This window comes from Syngnathus acus, chromosome 14 (genome assembly GCF_901709675.1).
Source record: "Syngnathus acus chromosome 14, fSynAcu1.2, whole genome shotgun sequence".
Taxonomy (NCBI): Eukaryota; Metazoa; Chordata; class Actinopteri; order Syngnathiformes; family Syngnathidae; genus Syngnathus; species Syngnathus acus.
The window spans coordinates 6,002,357-6,027,148 of record NC_051099.1 but is presented as its reverse complement, the minus strand read 5'-3'; the positions used below and the strand labels follow the sequence as shown (position 1 = coordinate 6,027,148).

The window sequence follows — 24,792 nt, the reverse complement described above, 5'->3', positions numbered from 1 at the left end:
TGGTGCAGCACTACAGATAAATGTGATCAGAGTACCAGTTTGTTGGCAAAAATTAGAAGAGGACGTATTAAACAGACTGCGGCGTTACTTTATCTCGTTAATTTTTCCACTTTTGTCTGCCTATTCTCTTTGTGATTGAATATCAATAGGAATACAACCAGCTAATACAATATTTTTCAATTATTGAGGTGATTAGCGCTAGATAGTACAGGGGTGCCTTGAGATATGAGAGGCCTGACTTGCTGTAAATTGGCTGCACAGTGAACAATAGCGGTCCCAGGATTGACCCATGGGGAACCCCACAAGTCATTTGCTTTGAGATACAGGTACCAATTTCACCAACACTTTGTACCTGAAACTATTCTATACTTGCTTTAGTGTGACAACATTTAGTGATGAAAGTGGTGTGTACACTATTACATCAAACAATTATTTGTATTGATTTCTTTTACAAATGAGAACGTTATAAGCCAGGTCTCCAATGTTAAACTCAACTGTGATCTGGTGTTTGGCCACCCAAATGGGACGTGTATGAAATTTCAGGTCACCGAGTGGGTGTGATAGATGATCTGATTGGCAAGAACAATGGCTGACCTCCCTATGTGATTGAACACCAACATGGTGTCTCTGGTTACTGTTACCATAGGAACAAACATTAAAGCTGCATGTATACGGTTAAAGAGGGTAGGATAGTTAATGCCGTTCTGTCAACGCCACTAGGCTTTCTGTTTTCATTTGCTTTTCTCTGTCATTAATTGAATTTCCGTGATTGAGGATACTTTTTTTTTTTTTCACAGAAAGAAGTCAATGATGCTATGCGATGGCACAACTCATTCAGGCATTCATTCTGCACAATACAACAGTGAAACAGGAGTTCAGAACATTCAGAGAATGATTTTCCTATTCCAGAATGTGGAGTTAAATGTCCATCTTTAATTGACCACCCATAACATGATGGTGGTATGAAGTCCTGTATTTCTAATGTGGGAAGCTGCAAAGCATCCACAAAAAATAAATAAATAAATAAATCAAGGTGTGAGCTTGGAATTTCTCTCAAGTGATCTTGGAGAATGTTGTCGAAGTTCAGCGGGCTGGTGGGGTGCACTGTTTGGCCTATCCAGGCACAGCTGCTGTTTATGATCCCCTGTTGTTACTGCTGCTCCATTGGGAATGCACGAGAGCAGCTGAGGGCAGCGACAAAGGCATGCACACACACACGCATGCAATAATAGAAACAATGCCCATTAAAGATGGATGAATGACAACGTACACTCATCAGCCAAAGCAAAAGTAACAATAATGTTCAGGTTAATTGACACTGTCAGAATAGAATTAAACTATATGTGCTTTTTTGTGGTTGTAGTTTGCAGTGGTGGAAAGAGTTCCAAAGATATTCACAGGGCAAAGGAACTGAACTGTAATATAATATAATAGTGTATTTAAAATATATAAATATAATGAAAAAATAATATATAAATATAATAGAAAAATAATATATAAATATAATAGAAAAATAATATATAAATATAATATAGCTGGTTACTGGCCTAGCATGCACACTACAGGGAGAGCATTTTTTTATCAGGCCATCCACGTCAGTTTTCATAAAGTCCTCAGAGGCCCGTACAAAATTTCTGAATAAGAATTGACGCAACGGATTATTTCTTAAGCGGCGCATACAAAGTCAAAGGATTGCTATGCGAAACCAGTCGGACCTCTAGCAGCGGCAGCCCATGTGACCTTATCAATGTGACTCACTCTCTCACTGGGTCACATCTGCATGTACGCAGCGATAAGCGTGTACCACACACAGAGCGGCAAACGTGGTCGGCAAATGAGAAATGAGCCTCGTAAAAGACCCGAGTCGCACTAATTGAACCTTCTCTTGTAAACAAGACACTCGTGTGACTGATGGCGTGAAGCCGGTGTCGTCTTGCAGCGAATTATTAACACTTGACGAAAAAAAAAAAGAAAAAAAAAACGCCCAGCAGAGTGCGTTAACTCAATAATGACGACTGATAATGAGCATGGCGTTGTCTTGGAAACAAAGCCATCTGCGAGCCTGATTTGATAAAGTGCCCTCGGAAAGCGGCTCATATGTGATTCACAGTCTGTAAAAATACATGATAGAGGTGCTTTGAGGTGACAAAACTATTCATAAACAGTACTACTCATTTTTTGCGGAGGATAAAGAATATATGCCTGTGAGTAATGCAAAATCATCTGCCTACGTGTAAACTGTGTTTCAAATATCCGTTGCTAGGATATTGATGCTAACAATTAGCATGTCAATGGCGTTAAGCATTGTTTACGCTAAATAGACTTTCCTATGGCAAAGACTTGTTTTCAAAACACAAAGTGGGAATGTCTTTAGTAAATGTTTAGTTTGACAGTAAACGTAAACTGGATGACAGTTAACAGCTTGAAAAATAAGCCTGACATAGGGAGGAAGCTGGATGAGCCCGATGGTGTTGATGAGAGCAGTGTGATTTCTCATCCAATAACCTTCGGGTCCCCTTGTCCTGTGACTCTTATTTCCCCCCCAAACTTTTGCTGAGTAACTAAAGAGAAATGCACCAAAGGCCCGCCCTGCAAACAGCAGTAGAGGAAGTGCAGAGTGATGTATAGATAATGTAATTAGCCACATATGTATGTAAATGAAAGGGAGAGATGTCAATGGGCGAAAATGAAAGATGACAAAACGGGGGGGATGTAAAGGAAGTAAACTCCGCAAGGCTAGCCATGTGAAGACTTAATTGACAGAGACAGCTAACTTCCAGTAATTTAGCTGATGAAGCTTTTTGGGACTGCCGGCTGCACACAAAGTCACCAACGGAGCAGCAGAGCAGAGAAGCCAAGATGGAGGAGTAGGCGGGTGTGTTTGGTTAACATTTGAGCCCACAGTCACCCACCCCAAATGCACACGCACACGCATTGCCACCATCAACCTCCAAACAAGCGAGAGGAGACAAAGTGCTGATAGTGCCGTTCCCATTGCAGGGCAGGCCAAGGCACATGCATGGCTGGCTGGAGCGCTGACGCTAACGTGACATGCTAGCCACGAGACACGCCGACTGGTGATGAAGAGAAATGCTGTCTGACCCCGACTATATGTAGCTCTCAACGCCACCGGGGATGTATAGTTGCTCGCATGCAAAATGAACAGTCAGTTGTACTGATGTCTTCAAAGGTCTCTGACATTCTTTGGTCAGAATTGCTTGGCCATCACCTGCGATCATTCAATTTGATCAAATCTCACCCCCATCCACATTGATCAACAGTAATAGAAGAGTCTTCCTCTGAAGGCCATCCCTGCACCCCACCTCTTCTAAACCCTCCCACACACACACATATGTATACACACACCCTCCTTCAAAGCCAGCGTCAGTCTCAGCGTGTTTGCCATAAATAGCTTTGAGAGGATGCGGCGAAAGCGCGACGGATGAAGCCCGACATCGCCAGTGTCTGCTGCGGCACACAGGCGAGGCCTAATATCCTGGCAACGTGTGCTGCAAAGCGAGGAGAGAAAAACAAGACAGATGACCAGGTCAAAATTGGATTAGAAATGCTCCATTACATATCTATTCCAATTCTGGTGAGGTTTTTTTTTTTCCTCTGATCCCAAAGTATCTCTGCTGAGATTACACTGATATTTCATCAGTACTATCACTATAGTAGATTTCTGTCTTTAAATCCCTGCTCATACTTAGGCCTGACGTGTCTGTGGAATTTGCTGGAAAGCAATCAGCCTCCTCCGAGGAACAGCACACACACACTATAAACGAATGATGAAAGTGAAAAGGAGCGCAGTCAATATTTTTTCTCTATCAAAAGTCATTTTGCGGTGTTCATTTAAATCCAGAGGATAAAGTATATATGCCTACGATCATGTTCGTCTCCAGCATTTGTGCTCAAATATCCGTCCGTCCCCTCAAGAGTTATAACACCACTCAGCTATCAAAGTTGTGTTAGACCACCAGTGGGGATTTTCACTATGAGTTAGCATTAAGCTAGCAAGAGCGTTCTTCGGGTAAAATGGGCTAGTTGTTTAACATTTTATTGGACAGCAAACTTTACGTGTATCTCAAGGTGCCACTAATATCCTGAGGTGCACAAACTTTTAATATACTAGCTGCATTTAAACCAGAGCGGGGGCAAATTCAATCCAGGCCAGAGCGTGTGCTGAAGGAATCCGATGCCACGTTGCGACACAAACTGGCATGCAAATTCTGTTTTCTTCCTCTCTTTGCATATTCAAACGATCGCCCTCCCCACTTCATAATCGCATGCTCCTTCATCCAACCCCCTCCTGATTTGACCTCTCGGCTCCTTTTCCATGCAAACATCTCCAACTAGTACAGATAGATGGCTGTTTTATTTAGATGGCAGCGCACCGCCGGGGATCATTAATCAAATTCTGTGGAGATGTGAGTGAGGTTTGTGATGAGCAGCCTTTGTCGACTTAAGGGAGACACATGAGCGAGCGCAGTCGGGCTTTGCTCCGGGTTGCAAAACGGGGAGGCAAGCAGGCGACATATTGCTCTCGGCTCATTACGTCGTCACCACGAGCGCCCAATCTGGGACTAGTTGGCTTGAATGCATCCTGATTCCGCCCTGTTGGAGTGAAAGCAGGCCACGGCGCCATCTCCGCTGGGAGATGCGGGCGAGAGCGTGGCTCTGGATTCACGTTGAAACAGGGTTATGCTAATAACGCCGCACAGTTTGTGGAGTGCATTTCACAATACTTCCATCTGTGTGTGGTCATGAATCCTTCATACGTAGCCTATGCGTGCATGGCAAACTGTGTGTGTGTGTGTGTGTGTGTGTGTGTGTGTGTGTGTGTGTTTCACTGCATGTGCGTGTCACAGCACCACGCTGAGGGAGGCTGCCATTTGTTTGCGCTTGGCCCGGAGAAAAGTGCCGCCTGCCAACGACCCGCCACGCCAAGTAGGGGGGGGAGTACACGAGTGAATGGTGAGGGAAGATGATTTTTTTTTTTTTATTCATTTGTTCATCAGATAATATAATAATGATATGACATAACAATATAATAAATACAAATAAAAGAGCAACAGCAAGAAAAGGATGAGTAAAAGTCAATAAAAACGCACTAACATGCACACGCCATGGTGCACACCTTAATCTCTTATTCATTCAAGACCTGAGGCGATCGGGTTACACACACACACACACAAATACACTTACCCACAAGCAGTGAATCCCACAGGCCAGTCCCGCCAGTTCAATTGGATTATCGTTATCGTACATCCAGCGCAGAGGCTGGGGAGTCTGCCCACAATCCACACCCTCCACATGCGGCCCTGCAATGGAACCAAACAACACACGGTTACACACTCACAGGGGGTCATATAGCAATAAATCTCCCTCACGCAGGCCGCATTACTTCTTCGATGTCCCTTGACAGACAGAGGCACATTATACTCATCACTTACAGTCCATATTGATCACCCACTGGCCTGGCTGACACACACGCACAGTATGGTAGTCATGTTTGTACAGCTGGCTTGGTGCGGACGCACACGAAGCATCCAAGTCCAAATAAAAACAAGCCTAAATCGTCAAAATGTCCTCATAAGTGTTTTTCTGTTCAATCTTAACCTACACAAATTATTAAACCAGTCAGTGTTTGGAAAGGAGAAACAACATGAGCAAAAACTCAAACTAAAGTAAACACATTTTTATTTGGGGCACAGCGTGTAGTGGATGTCATCTTGAGCTTAATGACAAATGTGACTTATAATTTTCCACTCGGTTCACTGTGTTTGACGTTTTCATAGCCGCCTGCCATGAGTCCTCCCACCGGAGGAGGGAAATCCTGGTTAATGTGCCACGTAACGAAAAAAGAAAAGGAAAAAGAAGAAAAGGTCGCTGGCCTGTTTGTTGGTGCGGCACGAGAGAATGAGGTCGGCAGAAGATGGCGAGAACAAGAAAGAAAGAGAGAGGATGCTGGGAGGAGAGCAACAGAAGGCAAGGGGGGGGTGAAGGAAGAGAGCGGATGTTGCTGCCATGGTAACCAGTGGCACCTGAGAGAGAAACGGCACCGCTGTGGGGAAAGACCCCGTGTGCATGAACACACTCGTACACATCCCTATTTTGAAACATGGGAGTCTTTTTTTTTTCTTCTTCAATTTCCATCCATCATAAAAGATGCAACTTTTTAATGTTTAATTAACATATGGCCCAGCCTCCCATGGTTGACTAAGTGTACCAACTGAACCATTTCCGCTGAGGCCCTTGAAAAGTCTATTTTTCGCACCCTCGCCGATGTGAAAATGCACGCTGCGTCTTCCCCCCTGCTGCGATGACGACGGGGCGCTCCTCCCCCTCCCCCCGACATTTTCACATGCAAGGCAAATCTGTTCTGCATTCGCATGAGAGATTTCCACTGTTCTGTAATGTAAGACGATACGTTTATTTCCAATAGTGCCTCCAAACGTTTTTAAGGTGGCATACACATTGTGTCGTTAAAACAAACTCATCGTTAAGACTTTTGTCCCTTCACTTAATGCTAACAAAATGATCGGAAACTAAATGGCCGTGCTAACGCGAAATAACACCATTATTGCGGTGTTACTTTTAAGCAAGAGATATTTGAACACAAACTATGAAGCAACACACGTAAACAGACAATAACACTGCATAAAGTCATAAAGTCTTTATCCTCTGCAACAAACTATTATGAGTGCCACGTAGACAACATTATTTAGGACTACATTCCTTATTCTGAGGTTAATCAGAGGCAGTCGTTGCACACAGCTATGTAATTCATTCATGTTAAAGTAACGGAACACGTTTGCCGCAAACGCGAAAGGTTATTTATAGCTCAGCATGTGTCAGAAGGCGGTATATGAGCCTCATCACGCATGGGAGCAAAGACGGTGATGTTACAGGACAGGCGTGAGCGGCGCAGTTAAAGATGTTAATGAGGGAAAAGGAGCTTTGTGGTAAGCGTTACATATGTGTTAGCATTGGCAGGAATATGATCGTTAAATATTTAAAGTCTGGATGGATGGATGGATGGATATACACACTTACGTTAACAGTATACACACACATATATATATACACACACACACACACACGTTTCACAATATTGCTAGCCATATTTAGAATTTCAGATGTACCATATATAGACGTATATGGCTAAAAAGCAAAACGGAAGGTCAACAGAAGGAAAGGCAGATGTTTGCGTGTGAATAATTATTATCCTGATGAGATTCGTCCAGAGTGGCACGATATTCGGGGAGTACCTCACGATGCAGGAGAGGCGGGGAAAGAAGTGAGACAAAGGGTGATTCTTCACGACTCAGTGTGTGGGTTAGGCACGTCGGCGTGTGCTCTCTCGCTCTCTCCTTCCTCGTCCTACGAGGCGTGAGAAAGTGGAGCCTCCCTCTCATCTTTAAAGATGTATGAAGCTGCATCCACAGGGTAAGAGCAGGCGGCCATAGTGTTCTGTATCCTCCCGTCTTAAAAGATTAGCAGAGACGGGGATAGTAAAAAGAAGAGGACGCAGGACATTTGAGTTAAGAGCATTTCACATCATCTTTTGCCACTGAAATAAATAGAGATACCACTGATCCAGTCCAGCCACACAAAAAACAAAAAGTTGACACAAAAGAGAGATTGACACAAATCCATTGTTTTCCTGTAACACCACTTAATGCTGTGATTTGCCGGGAAAACGCTCATCATGCAAGCAGTGTTTACTTTCACATGTGCAACACGCGGCCTCTCTCACTCACAACATATGCTGACTTAAAAACACTATCACAGTTTTCCTCTCTGCCATCTTCCAACACAAAAAGCTGTGACAATAAATGGAGAGAAAAAAGAACAAATTAAACACGAGGACACAGGGGACAGTGTCCTCGCCGTTTTTTTTTTTTTTTTTTTTAAGGAATAAAAAGTGGGAAATCTGTGAGCCGTAAGCGGCTGCGTGGGTGTGAAATCATAAGACAAAAATGGGGAGGGGGCGAAGGGGTAGAAATAGAAACGAGAGACAAGACAAGGCGAGGATGACACTAGGGAAGTTTTCCATTGTGTCTCAGCAGGAGTGATTTCACAAACACACACACTCTACAAGGCCCCATTTGGCTCTCTTAAGGTAAGCAGGAGCAAAATAGTATTGAATTTCATAATAATCAAGGGAACATATCAAAAGTGCAAATAATGCTTTGCACTTATGCGACAGTGATTGCTCACGTGTCCTCGTGTGTGAAGGATTCATCTTCACAATTTGATATTCATAGAACTCCCCAAACCGTTCTGTATCTATTTGCTTATTTACTGCATCCATACATAAACAATGACAAGTGCCACCTTTTCATTTCATCTCAATTCTTTGGAGCACCGATACAGATTTGAGTTGAGATTTATTTGCAAAAAAACAGTGTAGCATGGGTGGCATGTCTGCCTCACAGTTTTTGGATTTTGGGTTTGAGTCCTAGCTTGAATAGAGCAAGTAAATGAAAGCATGCTACATGTTCAAATGTCATTACAATTGTATTGATGTTGAACAGTAAAACAGAGGGCCCAGTTTACTGTAAATGTACATTGAAAATTTTAGTAGACCATCAAAACATAATAAAACTCATAGATTAGTGCAGAGTTGACTCAAGGACACTAGTGCTAAAAATATCGACGAAACTTTAAATCTGTTAAGTATTTTTTTTTTTCCTGTGAGTAAGATGATGCCTAATTGGTCCCTGGAGATCGCGGTAAACATTGAACCAATCAGGAAGACGTTTACTCGCGGACGAACAATTATCTTTCCGGGTTCTTTTCTCTTTACTGTTCAACTATTTGTCGACGCCACATATTGTGAACAACGTACGACAAAAAGTTGTGAACTTGTGAGTAATTTTTTTCTGTATTATTTATCATATTTAATATAATTTTTGAGACAATGCGTTGGAATAAAACGAATACGAATAATAGTTTTCGGATGTGTAATGGATGCTAGGAAACTTCGACGGGTATTATTATAACGCTGTTAATATTTATACTTCATTACTTTTCTAGTTTATTAGTAACGGGTAACAATCTGAAAATGCACATGGAGTAATAAACAAATTGTTATTTACCTTCTCTACAGCAAGATAGAAGCACATGTACGCAGTACGAGGGGTGCCGCTAATTGGAAGTGCAACCGCCCGCAGGTGCTTTTTGATGACGTTTACCGAATTTCGCTGTTATTTTCCATAGTTATTTGAGGATTACATCCCAGCGCCAGAATGTCCCATGCTTACAGTTTGCTACCGGAGGAAGACATAACATTGGAGGAAGACATAACATTGGAGGAAGACATCACTGTGGAGGAGATCCTGGACTCAGGGGTTGTAAAAGGTTATGCATTCATAATGTACTTGTCAAGCTGTCTTTGAAACTGTACTACATCAGCCCTCGTATCCTGTTCGATTATTTCTTTATCAATAATCTTTGTGTATTTGTTTTAAGACAACTCTGCTGTCATTGACAAGGATTCCAGTGAAACAGCCATAGAAACGCCATCTTCTTCACCAGGTTCAGCGCCTGTTAAAAACGGGCTCATGGCCTGCATCATGTTTTGTTTTCCTGTTGAAATTGTTCACACTTGCTATGGTTTAGTTTGGGATACAGATTTCCACAAAAAGTACGTGACGGTATTAAGCAGCAACAAATTCGACAGCCTTTTGAAGATGAGTCCGGATTTCCAAGCTTGCAAGAGCCACATGGCGGCGTTTGTCCTCGTGAGAGTTACGTTTCGCTTTGTAGTGTCTGTTAAGCCCATCAAATTAAACTTTAGGAAAAAATACAACCGAGTGTAAACAGAATCTCCCCAAATTAACTTGTTTTTTTCCCCCCCACAGAAGTGACAGACACATCGGGGCGTGCATGTGATTCTTACCAGGTGGTGGCGTTGGGAACCGGTTGCTTCAGCTGCACCGGTTGGCTTGTTTTCAACGGGACGATGGTGCACGACTGTCACGCCATAATCATTGCCAGGCGGGCACTCCAGAGGTGCGCTGACTGGCATTATCATAAGCCACCTTCACGCCTACAAACTCTATGTTTGAGATCCCATCTTTGTCTTCAGGTTCCTCTACAAGCAGCTTCTGCTCTTCTTTGACACCGACCCGCGGGCCAAGGAAGCATGCATATTAGAGAGTTGTGGAGCCGGGCCGCAGCTTCAGCTCAAAGCCAAGACCAGCCTGCACCTTTACACCAATCAGTGTCCTGAAGGAGCTGCCAAAAACGTCTACATGAGGTGCCAATGTGTTCAGACAATGGACGCATACCTGTCTCTAGTATGACCTACTACCAAGTAAATGACAAGCTCATTTGTTGCCATCTTAAGGGGCTCCTACCTCAACAATTGGACCCCCCTAAAGCTGTATTATAACGCCAAGGGTTCACTGGTGCCCGCTACCGTACTTGAGCCGAACCACTGGGCGGCCAAAGTGTGCTGCATTTCGGGCACAGACAAGCTGTGTCTCTGGACCTTTGTGGGTGTGCAGGGCGCTCTGCTGAGCCACTTCATCCAGCCACTTTACATCACAAGCATGGTGCTCGGTAATTCTAGCAACACTAGGTTGATACGTCATCATCGAGTCTAGTAGGGGTTGTGTTCTGAAGTTGTCATGTCGTCGAAGGTGGCCAGAAGGTGTACACCGACTACTTGTCGGACTTTATCAATGAATGCCTGGGCAACGGCTGGGAGGACATCCTGCCACCGTTCTACAAGAAATATGACACCAGGTTCCTGTGCTGCGAAGAGGTTAAGCCCATTGAGGAGTCGCCGCAGCACGATGTCCTCAGCATCAACTGGTGCCTTGGAGACAAAGACATTGAAGTGGTTGACAGCAGGAAAGGCTTCATTGACCACCGGTACATCTCATGTCAATTTGTTGGAAAGAAATGGAAACAAGATGATGCTCACAATTTGATTAGTATTTTTTCACAAATCTTGACTTACTTTTCCTTGCAGTTCCCCGTCGGTAAGCGGGCCCGGCTTCTCCAGCAGGCTGTGCAAGAGAGCACTCTACAGTTACTTCCGTAAAGCAGCTCAGCTGGGCGGACTCAGCTGCTTGCTGGATCGGCCCACCTATCACAGCGTCAAGGTGGGTCTCAAAGCGTGTCTGCTGAGCTCTAAAGCTTTAAGCTCCTTCATGTGGATGTATTTGTTTGTGTGTGCGCTTCAGGTGGACGCAAGCGTCTACCAGACTGTAAAGAAGCTAATCAAGCAGCACTTCCTAAGCAACCGCAGCGGCCCCTGGAATGCCAAAAAGGAGGTGGACATCTTTAGCGCCTGAACGGTTCTCCTTCATGTTTAGGCATTCAAGTTCTGTTTGGGGGGCAGGGGGGAACTGTTCAGATATTTTTGTTCTCAAATTTACAATCCAAATTTTTGTTAAGTGTTTTTGTTGGAAAGAAATTGTTCAAAATATACCCTAAAGTCTGCTTTTTTTTTTTTTTGCTTTGCCTTGTAATCAATATTTTGACATGAGCGAGCTTACAGTACGCCACCACTAGATGGTGGCAGTGAACTTTACAAGAAAGTGTCAAGGTACAGTGCAGATATGGCCAAAAGGAACAGCACAAGATCCATTCAATTGGAGAATGGAATTTATTTATGTACAGTATTAGAAAGTCTAATATTGTAGGGCATTTGAACCATAATACATGTTGGTAAAAATTGAGTTACAAATGTCTCTCGTACAGTAATAATTCTGAAAAATGCAATTACACACTAAAGATTCAGTTATCAATTCAGTTAAAAAGCAACATAATTCAATGTCCAATGTGAAATTGGGAGTTTACATTACAACTGTGTTTCTACGCTTGATAGGAACAATGTCTTGTCACCAGTTGCCTGGCAACAGACTCCTCCCTGGTCCTGATGCTCATGTGTTCATAATTGCAGGCTCCTTTGTGGGACTTAGCAGAAACAAAGAACAATAGCGATGCATGATACAAATTACCCACGATGAGGAACAGCCAATTTCCGTGTCTGGTGCGGATGACGCCGGGTTGAGTGTTGGATGTCTGCTGTGGGGTCCTCCAGCCAGGCACGGAGGTCACCATGCTCACGAGGGACTGTGGCTGAGTCTGGATAACTTGATTGGGCACGGGGGGTGGAAACCGGCGACTCTAAACGACTCTAAACAATATGTCAATGGGGCAGTCATTGAAACATCTTTATCAGCATTGAGGACCATTCTGAGGAATTGAGGGATTTAGTTTTCTACTTGTCACCGCAGTCGGAGCACAGGATGTCCCGGCCCTTAGCTATGAAGGGCTTGTTAGCCAGACTGAGAGAGCACTGCTTACAGTTGAAGCAGTATTCGTGCCAGGAGGCTCCGTCATAGCTCACCACGTTCACCCCTTTGCCAAAACCTGAGTGGAGAGGAAAACGATCTCAAAATTCTGTAACATCCCATATTTGCAAAAAGGTGACACATTATAATTGGCCCATGAAAAGAAAAAAAACGTGAATACCAAACCACAGGTATGTCAAATTTGAATGGAAGCAAAAAGAAAAAAGAACCTGTGATGGCCATTTGGCAGCCGCTGCATTTCTTAGCCACGGTGCTCTTGTAGCAGTCCACGCAGAAGGCCTGGTCCTTGTGCGTGGTGAAGCTGGACCCAGCCAGAGGCTTTGAGCAGGAGCTACACACGAAACAGTGACCGTGCCAGGGCTGCCCCTGGTAGTTGACTCCTCCGGTCATGATCGGCTACAGACGAATCAAAGTACGTCAGTTTGTATCGCCAATTCTTCTGTTTCCCTAAATTACCTTTTTGCAGGAGACGCAGATTTTTGCAAACTTGCTGTCGTAGCAAGGGCTGCAGTAGACGTCGCTCTCTTTGGCGATGAAGCTCTGCGAAGCCATTGGTCGCTTGCAGTGGCAGCAAGTGAAACACTCGTCGTGGAATGAGTTGCCTTTGTACTCCACGCTCTCCGTGCCTGGAGATGATGGTGACACACATGTGAGCTTATTGCTAATAAGCAATGCAAAACACTGTGTTCTAACCAGCAAGTATGGGTTTATAGCAGGTGTGGCAGCGTGGAGCTTCTTCTCTGGAGCAGCACTTGCCACACAGGATGCGTTCATCCTTGGTGGTGAACGGCTCCTTGGCCAGCGGCTTGTAGCACTTTGCGCATCGGAAGCAGTCCTCGTGCCAGTAGCGACCCTTGTGGTTCAGCTCCTGATGAGAACCAGTGTCACATCCTGGTGCCGTATTGTATGAATGCGAGCATGTGTGACTACTTTGGATTCCACGGAGATGGGTCGGTGGCACTCGGCGCAGCTGTTGGCGCAGAACTTGGTGTGGCAGCGCACGCACGTAGGCCGGCCCTCGTTGCGCACAAATCTCCTGCCGCCGAGGTCTTCGCGACAGTAGGAACACTGCACGCTGGCTGACATTTTTCAGTCTCTGAAGTGACAAAAAAATAAATAAATGAAACAATCTTTGGTCAGATCAGGATCTCAGTCACAATTTAAAACTACATTAATTACTCACAAATGGAGGCAAGAAACAATATTGAGCAACTTGTTCACTTGTGCAGTAAGATTAAATCATAAATTCTGTTTTTATTTTTCGTATTTCTAGCCCGTATCAAGAAATGATATTTTATTACTTAATGCACATTAACAGTTAAAACAGGTCACATCTTGAATAACCGCCACTAGAGGGCGACAAAGACCTTTGTACTGAACACGAGCAGTCTATTATGGTATTTGACAGACATTTGAATATTGCCCCCCCCCCCCCATAAATTGCCCCCTTTTTGCTTACTTTTGATATTTTTTGTTTACAATTTCCAAACATTTGTTTCACGCGTGATTTATGACAGTAAAAACAAGGAAACACACACAAATAATATGCTACGCTGAGTTCTTAAAGTCACCAATTAAATGGAATGCTGTTGGGTGCGCCTCCTGAGACAGAAACAGTAAGTGAACGGATGAAGAGGGTGTGGAATTGAATTGTGTCCAACAAGGTCATTTCAAGTGCAGGAACAGTGTGCTGGAATGCTCTGTGCTTATTTGAATTTTCTGGCCGTTGTTCCAATTTACACTCCAAAGTAAATGATATGTTTCTCCACTGTCAGCACATAGTTTAAAAAGGAGCCTTTCCCATCCACTTACAAAATAAACTTCCTGCTTCTGGAGCTGCTACCTGTTGTTTTCTTTCCCCGCTAAACAGCAATCACAGGTTGACAGAACAACAATAGCATAATAATAAGATACCTATCTGATGGGAATTGTTCGCTAACAGGAAGCCAAGCTGGAATTCGGAGGGAAAAATAAATCTCGTTTGGGTGACGTAAGCCAACGTGTCTCAACTCTTTTCCTGCCCCTCTTGTCATAATACACCTTGTTTTTAGAACAGATAGCTATCATTATCATGCGCAGTTAAGTGTTAATAAAAAGCTCCAAGTGAGTTTGCCATCATGTGTGGTCCTGGTTTGTATTTAAGGAGCGTAAAGCGTGTTATGTGGGAAGAAAACAATATGGCTGACTGTTCCTACTTGGGCATGTAAAGGCTCTAAATATTGATACAGGATACATGTTGGACTTGGAAGGATGTTTGTCCTCATGTCTGCGCCACAAGGGCGCCCGTCTCCATAGATTACGACGACAATGAATTCACACCCACCCCGAGCCATCTGACACCGAACGGATTTTTCACATTCGTCTGCACGACATCTGCGTCGGGCCCGCGTGTTGGCATGAGCTTATCGGGCAAGAATGTGCTGGAACACACAGAAACAGGAAGTCTCCGTCGCAAGAGTGTTGGCACAGTAAACGTCCGCGGGCAAATAAGAAACACTGTCACAAATGCCAATTTTTTATCATTTAAAAAAATATATATTACTACTGTATTGCAGCAAAGAGAAGGTTTTGACGATTATTTATGCAACTCCAAGTGAGGAGGCCTTTATTTTCTTAAATTAATTACACAGCGGTACCCTGCTTCCTAGCCTTACTCAACCAACAACTATCACACAATATTTAATAGCACGCTTGACTCAACATTTCTTTGCCACAAACTGCTATATTTGTCACCAGCAAGACAAATTCCAGAAAGTGGAGTAAGGGAAGAAGGCAGTGTAGAGGCAAAGACTTTACCAGCTGTCTATTAGCAATTTCCTTTTAGGAGATTATCGACAACATTCGTTCCAGACACCCTTCGAAGCCTCAGCAGCACCAGAACGCAAACAAAAAAAAAGGCCTTTCAAACATCATGACAGACTGCATGTGACTTAAACGACTGTCTTGAGGGATTTCAAACTATGCAAGAGAATCGAGATAAATCGCAATCCAAAAGCTGCACGCTAAATTCTGGCGCCAAACAAAAGAACTAAAAAAACAAAATGTCCTCTTTTAGGCAGCAGATGATTTAAGCATCAAAGCAGAAAGCTGTATGCGCCCGCGTGGTCAAGAACAAGTCTTGGAGAAAATGTCAGTAAGGGCTGCAAAACAACTTAAGTGATCCGAGGCAGCGATTTTTACGGTCTGTGGAAAAGCTTTATTTAGTTGAAGAATGTTTGGGAGAGTTTGAACGTGCGGTGTACATGTAACATTGGAACAGTTATCTTGAGTTCTGAGGTGGGAGCGAACAAGCAGCAGAGTGAACAATATATCCCAAAAGAAAATACAGAACTATAATCAACCCTGCCTGCTTTTTTGCAGTTATTCTGAACAACTTGAAAATTGCTCTTTAAAAGTGCGGAAAATGTGCTTAACCTTGACCTGGTCCCATCATCACCATTGCCACTTTACAATAAAAGCCCCTTAAAACAAGACAGACTCGTTTAAACGTTCGCTGGCGTGAAGCCTGAGAAAGTGGATAAAGTTTTACGAGGCAGTGATGCAGTTTACCGTTCCGTGCTTTCCAAAAAAAAAAAAAGAGCATCAGCTTCAGGGCTTAAAGTGAATACAGGATCACTGTTGCTTCTCTACAGTTAGAAGGAATATGGCCACAAGCTGTGGAACGCAATTCGTTCGCCCATGTCTCTCTAAAAAATACTTTTGAATTTTTCATTTGCATGGTTAATATGATTGACCCTTGATTAGTCTCCCCAAATATTATCCTCTGTCAAGGGCACAATAATAAATTGCTGTACAGGAATGTTAATTGACCTTTGTGAGCATTTTCTTGGCCTCAACACTTCGATCAGTGAATGAGAAGAGGAGGAAACTTGCTAACTGGAAACAGATTGCATGGCTTCAAAATGTCAAACACACACACACACACACACACACTTGCAGAAATACTTACAGAGACAACGCCCCATGCAACTTTTGATTCCCTTTAAATTTTGGAGATTTTTGCAAGGCAAGTCTGGGGGGGGGGGGGGGGGGGTAACAAAGACACATTATTAATATTCTTTTCATCAACACTATTATAATCAGGAAGCACAACATTATTTCCAGATACTCTACATGTGGCGAATTGCTCTAATTTCTTTATGAATTGATAATGTCACGCACATCAATCAAAACATTTACGTTGATAAGTAGCGCACATTTTTCTAGTAAATTACATCGTGAGTTAAGTCACAAGTTTCGACAAGAACGTGTTTGTTTTTTCTGGTCCTCTATCTTACCGAGTCAAGGTTGATTCGCGCAGCCGAGGATGCACGTCTTGCCGTGGGTGTCGAGGAGCGAGTCCCCCCAGTGTTAACTTCGCACCTCCGGCTTCAGCGTAAACACGTCTAGTTGGCGTCGTCTGTCTGCTAGACATCAACAACCAAGCAGAGACCGGATGTTGGTGTCAAGCTTCAAAATAAAATAAAATTAGGCTTCCTTCTACAGAAGTTAAAAAAAAAAAAAAAACGCACGAAGTGATATAAATCGCGCCCCCCTCCGGAAAAAAAAGAAATAACAAACTCAAATGAGATTTTTTTTGATTAACCACTCATTTGAGAATAAGCACAAACATGTGCGTACTCACTTTTTTAGAATAAGCTGCAGTCCGACAAATTCGTAACCCCGTTGAGGTCCAACCTGCAATGTGGATGTAGTGAGCTGCACTGCCTTATATTGAAATATGCATGGATATTTTATATTTTAAGGAACTTATTCAGCTAAAAAAAATGCAAGCACATTGTGTTAAATGTTTACCTCACTGCATCAAAATACACTCACAGGACAAGAAGAAACAAAGTGCAGTCCTTGACATTTATTTCTGGTACATTTGCAACTTGCCAGACAAGAGACCAAAAATATAGAATGACAGAACAGGAAGGAAGAAGTCAGTTAAATATTTTCATCATTTTAGATCACATTTCTTATCAACACATATCAACATTTCTTCCATGCTCACAAACGTGAGTGTTTAATCTCTACAAAAGCTCTTCATAGCTCTTCAAAATATACTGGTATTTAATTTGTGTGTGATCGCTGCAACAAAAGTACCATATAAATTAAATCATCAACACAAAGTTACACACAATCCAAATTGTGTGGATGATTGTGTAGAAAACCTGAATACTGCTTCAAACAAAATAAGGACAAAAACAGTTTGAGGGATTAAATAGTTATGTGGGTATATTAAAGACACTCTTACGGTGTTGACCAGCACAAAGATGACAGTACCGGTTTTAGTCTACCAACCTACAGAGATGCCTATGTGCAAAAAGCAAACGAATGAATAGGTGGGATCCTTTCGCATTGCTGCAGTGGAACCTCCCAAGTTCAACGCAACATTTTGGTAATTTTCCTACTTCGTTTAACTTTGGAGATTCCACCATTATGCAGGTACCGTATATGCTACAATTCAGTAAACCTTCCACTGTTGCTAGTAGTTCTGATGATCTATTATTTATCTCAGTTACACCTAAAAATGAATTCAACCAACTGCATTGTTCTTAGTCAACATCAATCGGCGCATCAAGCGCCCATCAAAATGATCACCTGACTGGACAAATTGAATGTACAAATCTACACTCAGGAGTTCAATTTACATTTTAGGCACTTGAATTCACAATAGTTCAGCATGCCCTCATACCAAAGACATGGCAGTGTGTGCGTTTTTGTCTGTGTGCGTGGCGGTGCATCAGTCAGATTAGTGCTTTTTTTTTTAATCTAGTTGTTTTTTCCAGTCACAAGCTTGTAAATGACGTTCACATGGGAAGCGCTCGTCGTAAGAAGCATCTTGCTACATCACACAAAAAAATTTACACACACACACGGTTAAAGTTTCGGAATGGAAACTCGACAATCGCCCTCACCTACGTTTGGACAGCACAGCTCACATAGGATGAATCGGTCGGGGTGCGTCTCGCCACTGAGCTGTCCTACTTTTAAAAACAAATCGTAATAAAGAAATGTCATATCATGAGACAAACAAATAAATAAATAAATCCATGAGTCAAGCACACGGGTGGTGCTAAAATGTCTTGACAGAAGTGTATAAGTTGTCAGTAGTTTAGCCTTACTCTTAATGTACCGCCGACTTGTCATCCAGCGTGTATATCTCGATAGTACCTGACCTTGCGCGTGGTATGTTCACGTTCACGCCTACAGTCACCGAGTACTCCTCGCAAAGCCCCTCACGTACCTGTCCACGAGAAGATTTTAAGCGACGAGAAACAGTGAAAGCAGATAATTATTCCAGTCGTGAAGAGTTTAGCGGCTGTAATTACGTGACCGTAAAAGTTTGTGCGGGCTGTGTGTTTTTTTTTTTTTTTGCATTACTAAGTGGATTAGTCATGCTTTCTTAATAGCAGGAGAACAGATGTTTGGTCTGTGAAAATAATTCAGCAGCATAGAAGACCATTCAGTTCCCAGCCAGGTAGAGAGTGACTGTGAGAATAGTTATTGCCAATAAGCAGGGCTGTAATGGGGGGAAAAAAAAGTGCAGAATCAGTCCAATTGAAAACCATCAAATGTCTGTAGTCTTGTAAAAATAGCCACTTTGTAAGCGAGCCTCGCCAAGAGGAGAAATTTCTTGCTGTGAATCCACAGCAAGAAATGTCTCCAGTGCTTAACCAAGCCTCAATACTTGACAAAACAACTTGGATTGCATTGCTGCATCTCATTGGTGTGTTGGAAAAGGTGCTGAATAGGTATGGGCAGAAAATAAGAAAAGCTACACGACTACAATGAAACAGTCATAGACTGTAGTTGGGAATTTCCAAATAAATAGCCTGCAGAAAATACAGTACGGTCACGTGAATATTGCCACTGCCCGAGTAATGGGAGGCAAAAATCAACCTGGGTGGGATTTTCTATGATAACGACAAACAAATGCATCCCGGCAGGGCTAACCTTGTTTTACAGTCTGTGCCTACGGGGGTCTGAGCGGGGCGGGGAGGGCGGCGGGGGCAGGGTTACAGTAGTCGGCGGATCGGCCGGGTCATTCATCGGTAGGACCAGGCGGGTGCCCCGGATGGCCACCTCATGCTCAGCCAGCGCTAAATCGTGATCCAGGCCCTCGTCGGCGGCGGACGGACGGTGGCGCTTAATGCCGCTGGAGCTCGAGCCGTCCGTGCTGACTGTGACGTCGGCGTACATGGAGCTGACGCTGCCGTCGTTCAGGATGAAGTCGGAGTCGTCGTCGTGGAGCGGCCCCTCGTTCTAGTGCGATCAGTCATTTTAAGAACCTTCTGAGGACGCGCTTATTCAAATGTGTTAATGATGTTGACATTCAAACCTCGTATGCTTGCGGGCTGGTGAGACACCGTGCTAGGGGTCCGCAACAGGCGGGCAGGGTGGCAGTGAGAGGGGGGCCACTGTGGGTCAAGAGGGGTTTCAGGTAGCTGCGCAAAAATGTGTCAAGGACCGTGAACATTTTTGAAAAAGTTCAAATTATCCAGAAGATTGCTACCTAAACAAGAGCATGTTAACTAACCCCATTTCTGATAAGCTAAGATCCCTGCGCCTCAAAAATCCATGAAATAACACGAGGTGTGCCGCAGGGATCAATTTTAGGCCCTTACCGTTTCAATTTATGCTCCCTCTAAAATTAAAATCCTAGAGTTCCCATTCACATTAAAGGATACTTGCGATCAAAGTTGTACCAGATCCTGAATGGCCAGGCGCTCTCATGCTTTGTGTTCCTCCTCTGTGAGTCATCCAGCATTCCTGAACTCTGTCAGGCGGAACATTTGCTTACATTTTTTTCATTTAACAAAGGAAAACCAACACATTTTAACGTGGGATACATACTGAGTGGTCTTGATCAGAGTCCACACCCACACTGAGGAGAGCAAAAAAAGACAGGAGTGGGACTTTGGAATTATGAAAATCACATATATATAATGTATGTAAACAGGTGGTAGGGTGAATTCAGTTATGGCCCTCACGGAATACTCATGAAGGACAACATAGGCATGGTGCCGCCTCCGCAGAGCCACACGGTGAAGAAGACAATCAGCAAGGTGGTAGAGAACATCATCTGGCGGGCATAGGTGGCCGTGTCGCGGATGGACAGGGCAAATGTCATCGCCCCGCGCAGTCCTAGAAGGGACGAGACGAAGTTTAGAAATACAGCAGATCAGTGCATCTAAAAAAAAATGAGAACATTGCCGTTTAAAAGCAAGAAGAACTCTCACAAAAAGTCTCAAAATATTCAACCCACAAACACTGATAATGTATCAAAATTAAAAATACAGAAATTATGTAAATGAATCATTTGGAAATTGTGCTCAATACACACTTGAAATGTGTTTTTTGGACCATCCTGTCATATTATACCTTCAACAACACTTCCCCCTGCTGGAGGAAAGAGGCAGATCATGAGCCTTTGCCTCATACAGCGTACCTGCAAACATCATGACGTGCTGGAAATTGGAACCAATCTTGTTCTTGCGGCCAAGGTTGAGCAGGAAGGACAATGGGTAAATGTTTGCCGCCCTGCCCAAGAACACTGCTACCTAGAGTAAGATTTTGGTCAAGGGCAAAGACCTGGGAGATTCTATTCCATGATAGGAACACACATTTCAAATGAATAGCCAAGACCTCTTTGAGAATGATGCAAGTGAAGGATACAAAGGCCCCGATGATGAACAGAGGGTTGAAGACGTGCGATTGAAAGGAGAAGAGCGTCAGGCCCATGTAGGAGAAGATGAAGTTCTCCGCCAGAAAGTTGAGCAGCTCAAACAACTGTGTTGTGATAAGCACATGTTAAGAACAGGTTACGGCGTCACGGGCGACTCTGTTGGCATTCTTTGGCGACTGACGTGTCGCAGTTGGCGCGTACCTGTTTGGTTCGATCCTGTGAGTCACGAGAGAGATTGTTATAGGTGTAGTGAGCCTGAGTCATCCCGCAGAACAGCACGGCGACCACGCCTGGATTCAAACGTTCAGAACGTGACGAGCCAGTTGAGCGCGATATGAATACGATTCAATTCTAACGACGTGAATGTGTCACCGGTAAAGCCGCACGCCTCGGCCAACAGGAAAGTGCTCCAGGACATGAGGAAAAACAGCGCCGTCTCCAACAAGGGGAAGTCCCTCAGCTTGGTAAACTTGGTCACGTGATGAAAAGTTAAGAGAAAACAGTAATCAGATGATAATGTGCAACGCTTACTAAAAATAAACCCAAAGTACAATAACCGAACAAACAGGACACCAAGGATGCAATAATCAGATAACGCGAAGGATATGAGCGCTGTCACCACACCGGTGGCCACGCCGAGAGCAAACGATCCGCTGAAGACACCAAGGAAGATGCCGAAGGATTTGAGCATGGCCGTGGCTTCAAAGCTGTGGCTGTTGTCCCCCGTCGGCTGGTAAGCCACAATGGAGCTGAGGGCCGAACGGACGGCATAAACATACACACCGTTAGAAGAAAAAAGAAAAAAAAACAGCGGGGCGGGACCCAGCGGATGACAAGGAACCTGAAGCCATGAATGTCTGATAAGATGTGATTTACATCCACACTGTGACTTCAAAAATAAACCCCCTCTTTTGTATTTTTTGAGGAAATGTGTTATGAGTCACTTTGTGGATTCCCAATACGCCACCACAATCAAACACAAAGTCCAACCACCCACCGAGGAATAACTGTCTGGTTCTTCTCCAGCCATTCCTCCTCGCCCTCGGGACGCACAATTCGAGCCCCCCGCCTACTTTGCTTCTCCAAACGGAGAAGAACACTGCATGCATACGTACGGGTAGGTGATGAATGACAGATGGAGGAATGGAAGGCCAGCAATGGAACGACAGGGACTTGTGTTAGTGACATCGGCCGATCCGCGGAGGGATTATGGGAGTTTGTGTTGATTCTTCGGCGGGTTTTCAAGAAAACTTACGACGAGAGGACGATGGCCACGGCGTCATTGAGCACGCTTTCCCCAAAAAGTAAAGCATACAGGTCCACGTCTACCTTCAGATCGTTGAAAATGGCCAGCACTGTCACTGCAACACAAAGACAAGGGATTTGCAAATACTGATACCGTGAGTACTTTTGGGACAAAAATGAAAGCCACAAAGAAGTTAAACAAGCATCTTGATTGACTCTGAGGGCCGATAAGAAAAATCATTCAGCTGGATAATGCTTCAAAAGATCTCACAATTTTTTTTTCCCCAATGTCCATGTTGTACCTGGGTCTGTCGCTGACACGATGGCCCCAAAGAAGAGACAGTCGGTGAAGTAAAAATCTCCCCCGAGCTGGCCCACCACTTTCATGAAGGACACAAATCCGTACATGATGAGCCTGGGGGACATTACACGAACCCTTCAGACCCTTCAGGAAAGCTCATTGTAATTAAAGTAGATGAATCTGATTGGATCACTTACCCAATAATAAAGCAAGATATGACAGTTCCCAGGAAAGCGTAGGCCAGGATGGAGCCAATGTTGCGGAAAAAATGTCTCTGGGACAGACCAAGACAAACATTTATGAACGTATAGGAACTATTGAACTAGAGCCCCCAATCAAATCTTAAAACAAATTAAACAATTGTGATTGGTTTCCTGATCATCCAGTATGTCCCAACAGTGGGCCTCTTCTCTAGCACAGTTAACTTTGAATATTAAGTGTTCTTTAGATCGCCTTACCCGTTTTAGACTGTAGCCTGCATGGAAGATGATCGGGGGTAGTAAGATGTTGAAAAAGACTTCTGGGTCAAAAGTAACCTGAGAAAATGGAGAATAAATGATGCTTTAGTCGTTCCATAAATGATAAGACAACAATCAGAAAAAAAATTGAATAAATAATGACGAGGTCTCGGCTTGCCTTTCTCAACATCTCGTCGTCCTGCACTTGGTGGCCTTTGCTTCGGCTGACTTCGCCCTTTAGGGTGTACTCGTAAAATCGCCCGCTGACGTTCACCAGCAGGGTGGCAGGACTGGCGTTCACCGCGCAACCCTGCACCACGTCGCTCATACTCGGGGGCACGTGGACGCCGAACCGGAGTATCACACCCACCAGAAGGCCTTTCAAGGAGGAGAAAAAGAAACAATTAGGTGGTGGTCATTGTTTCTATATGAATCTATTAATGCTTTGCTGCCATCTAGTGGGCAACTTGGGGAATCTTTACGCACACGCTCAGTTACCACCATATTACTTATTGTCAATGTTACTGTCGAGAAGCGGCTGTACTGTAAGATGTCAAATTGTGCAACCAACGCCATCATTAAGCATCCAGTCAGCTAGTTAGCATGGATGCTACACAGTGTCCACGGGTGATTTGCTCGAGGCTAGTGCTCTTACCATAGATCATGGCGAGTCCCGTTTCGTGGAGGAACCGAAAGCGCCTGTGCTTGAAGAGCCATATAGTGAGAATAGTGAGCGTTAGCAGCATGATGAATATGAGCAGGTTGGCACTGTCTTGGCGGTGGCTTTCTTCAGCCAGCCTCTCTGTTACGACGTTATCCATTGCGTTGCCCTCGCCTCTCCCGACGAGGACGAAGGATAGCAACGCGAACGGCAGCGACCACAACGCCGTCGGGGATTTAACGTGAACAAGGGGTATTATTTGCGTGGACGCCATAGTATCGCTAATGTTTGTAGTAGCTGGCGAAGCGCAATATCCCCGTGACAGACCACAACAAACTGAGTCAAATTCCGGGCTGGTGTCAAAATAAAAGAATTTCCGGTTATTCAAAATAAGATTAATAAATACACGTAGTACAGTATTATAATTACTACTACAGTGATCCCTCACTTTTTCGCGTTTCGTTTATTGCGGCTTCACTACATCGCGGATTTGTTTTCCCCAATTAAAAAAAAAAACGTTTAAAAGTGAAAATAAAACTTCTAAATTGAGGAAACATGTGTTAACCTTTAGGACAATGTAATATTGCTCTAAATGTTCGTTTACATTCCTTTAGAAGTCCGTTTTCGCATGTTAGCACGATCGCGAATTAGCATCTTTCCGCTTACTCGTTAGCCTGCCCAATACTTCTTGTGACCGTACTTCGCGGATTTCACTTATCGCGGGTGGTTTTTGGAACCAATTATCCGCGATCAACGAGGGATTACTGTATATAAACACAATAAATTGACCATTTGAATCAAAATACGTTTAGGGACAGATAAAACTATCTCTGATTAAAATTAATATAAAATAAATAAAATAAAAATGTCATGTATGTACTTAATAAAACGTGCTCAGACAAAAATGACAGGCGCCAGTGCATCTTTAAGTGAATGCAAATTACAATTAATAAAATAATAAACAAATATTAGTCTAATGAAACTGATGTGTATGATATGACCACATATGATTAAAACTATGAATCTGTTATTTGCTGTGAAGACATTAGATGCTGAACACAATGAATGGTATGGCAAGATCAATCTTTTTAGAAATTGGCTTATTTAGATTCTTT

At 43.6% G+C, this 24,792-nt stretch overlaps 3 protein-coding genes across 8 annotated transcripts; 1 reads left to right on the top strand and 2 right to left on the bottom strand.

Moving 5' to 3' along the window:
- Positions 1–6,842: 6,842 nt before the first annotated feature.
- On the top strand, positions 6,843–11,451 carry adad2 (adenosine deaminase domain containing 2). 2 transcript variants are annotated; one of them, XM_037269365.1, is made up of 11 exons: positions 6,869–6,965; positions 8,070–8,125; positions 9,226–9,366; positions 9,478–9,543; positions 9,628–9,756; positions 9,870–10,020; positions 10,097–10,267; positions 10,358–10,572; positions 10,653–10,887; positions 10,988–11,120; positions 11,202–11,451. In XM_037269365.1, the coding sequence occupies exons 3-11, from the start codon at positions 9,255–9,257 to the stop codon at positions 11,310–11,312; spliced, it is 1,323 nt and encodes a 440-aa protein (XP_037125260.1). In that variant the 5' UTR covers positions 6,869–6,965; positions 8,070–8,125; positions 9,226–9,254; the 3' UTR covers positions 11,313–11,451. The 2 variants fall into 2 exon arrangements, with proteins under 2 accessions (XP_037125259.1, XP_037125260.1); XM_037269364.1 differs by lacking the exon at positions 8,070–8,125 and having other exon boundaries at positions 6,843–6,965.
- A 156-nt stretch (positions 11,452–11,607) lies between these two features.
- Positions 11,608–16,750, bottom strand: LOC119133484 (four and a half LIM domains protein 1-like). 4 transcript variants are annotated; one of them, XM_037269369.1, is made up of 9 exons: positions 16,616–16,750; positions 16,288–16,350; positions 14,572–14,758; positions 14,151–14,465; positions 13,269–13,434; positions 13,032–13,206; positions 12,795–12,964; positions 12,548–12,734; positions 11,608–12,396 (listed from the first exon to the last, which is right to left on the bottom strand). In XM_037269369.1, exons 5-9 carry the CDS (start codon positions 13,422–13,424, stop codon positions 12,245–12,247), a joined length of 840 nt encoding a protein of 279 aa, XP_037125264.1. In that variant the 5' UTR covers positions 13,425–13,434; positions 14,151–14,465; positions 14,572–14,758; positions 16,288–16,350; positions 16,616–16,750; the 3' UTR covers positions 11,608–12,244. The 4 variants fall into 4 exon arrangements, with proteins under 4 accessions (XP_037125264.1, XP_037125266.1, XP_037125263.1 ...); XM_037269371.1 differs by lacking the exon at positions 14,151–14,465 and having other exon boundaries at positions 14,534–14,758; XM_037269368.1 differs by lacking the exons at positions 14,151–14,465; positions 14,572–14,758.
- A 425-nt stretch (positions 16,751–17,175) lies between these two features.
- LOC119133475 (sodium/hydrogen exchanger 6-like) lies at positions 17,176–24,044 on the bottom strand. Of its 2 annotated transcripts, XM_037269351.1 has the most exons (17): positions 23,672–24,044; positions 23,195–23,394; positions 23,017–23,094; positions 22,756–22,832; positions 22,560–22,672; positions 22,268–22,373; positions 22,010–22,111; positions 21,620–21,761; positions 21,385–21,490; positions 21,214–21,302; positions 21,003–21,116; positions 20,776–20,887; positions 20,318–20,471; positions 20,181–20,211; positions 20,015–20,103; positions 19,666–19,771; positions 17,176–19,589 (listed from the first exon to the last, which is right to left on the bottom strand). In XM_037269351.1, the coding sequence occupies exons 1-17, from the start codon at positions 23,949–23,951 to the stop codon at positions 19,287–19,289; spliced, it is 2,202 nt and encodes a 733-aa protein (XP_037125246.1). In that variant the 5' UTR covers positions 23,952–24,044; the 3' UTR covers positions 17,176–19,286. The 2 variants fall into 2 exon arrangements, with proteins under 2 accessions (XP_037125246.1, XP_037125247.1); XM_037269352.1 differs by lacking the exon at positions 22,010–22,111.
- Between the last annotated feature and the right edge of the window lie 748 nt (positions 24,045–24,792).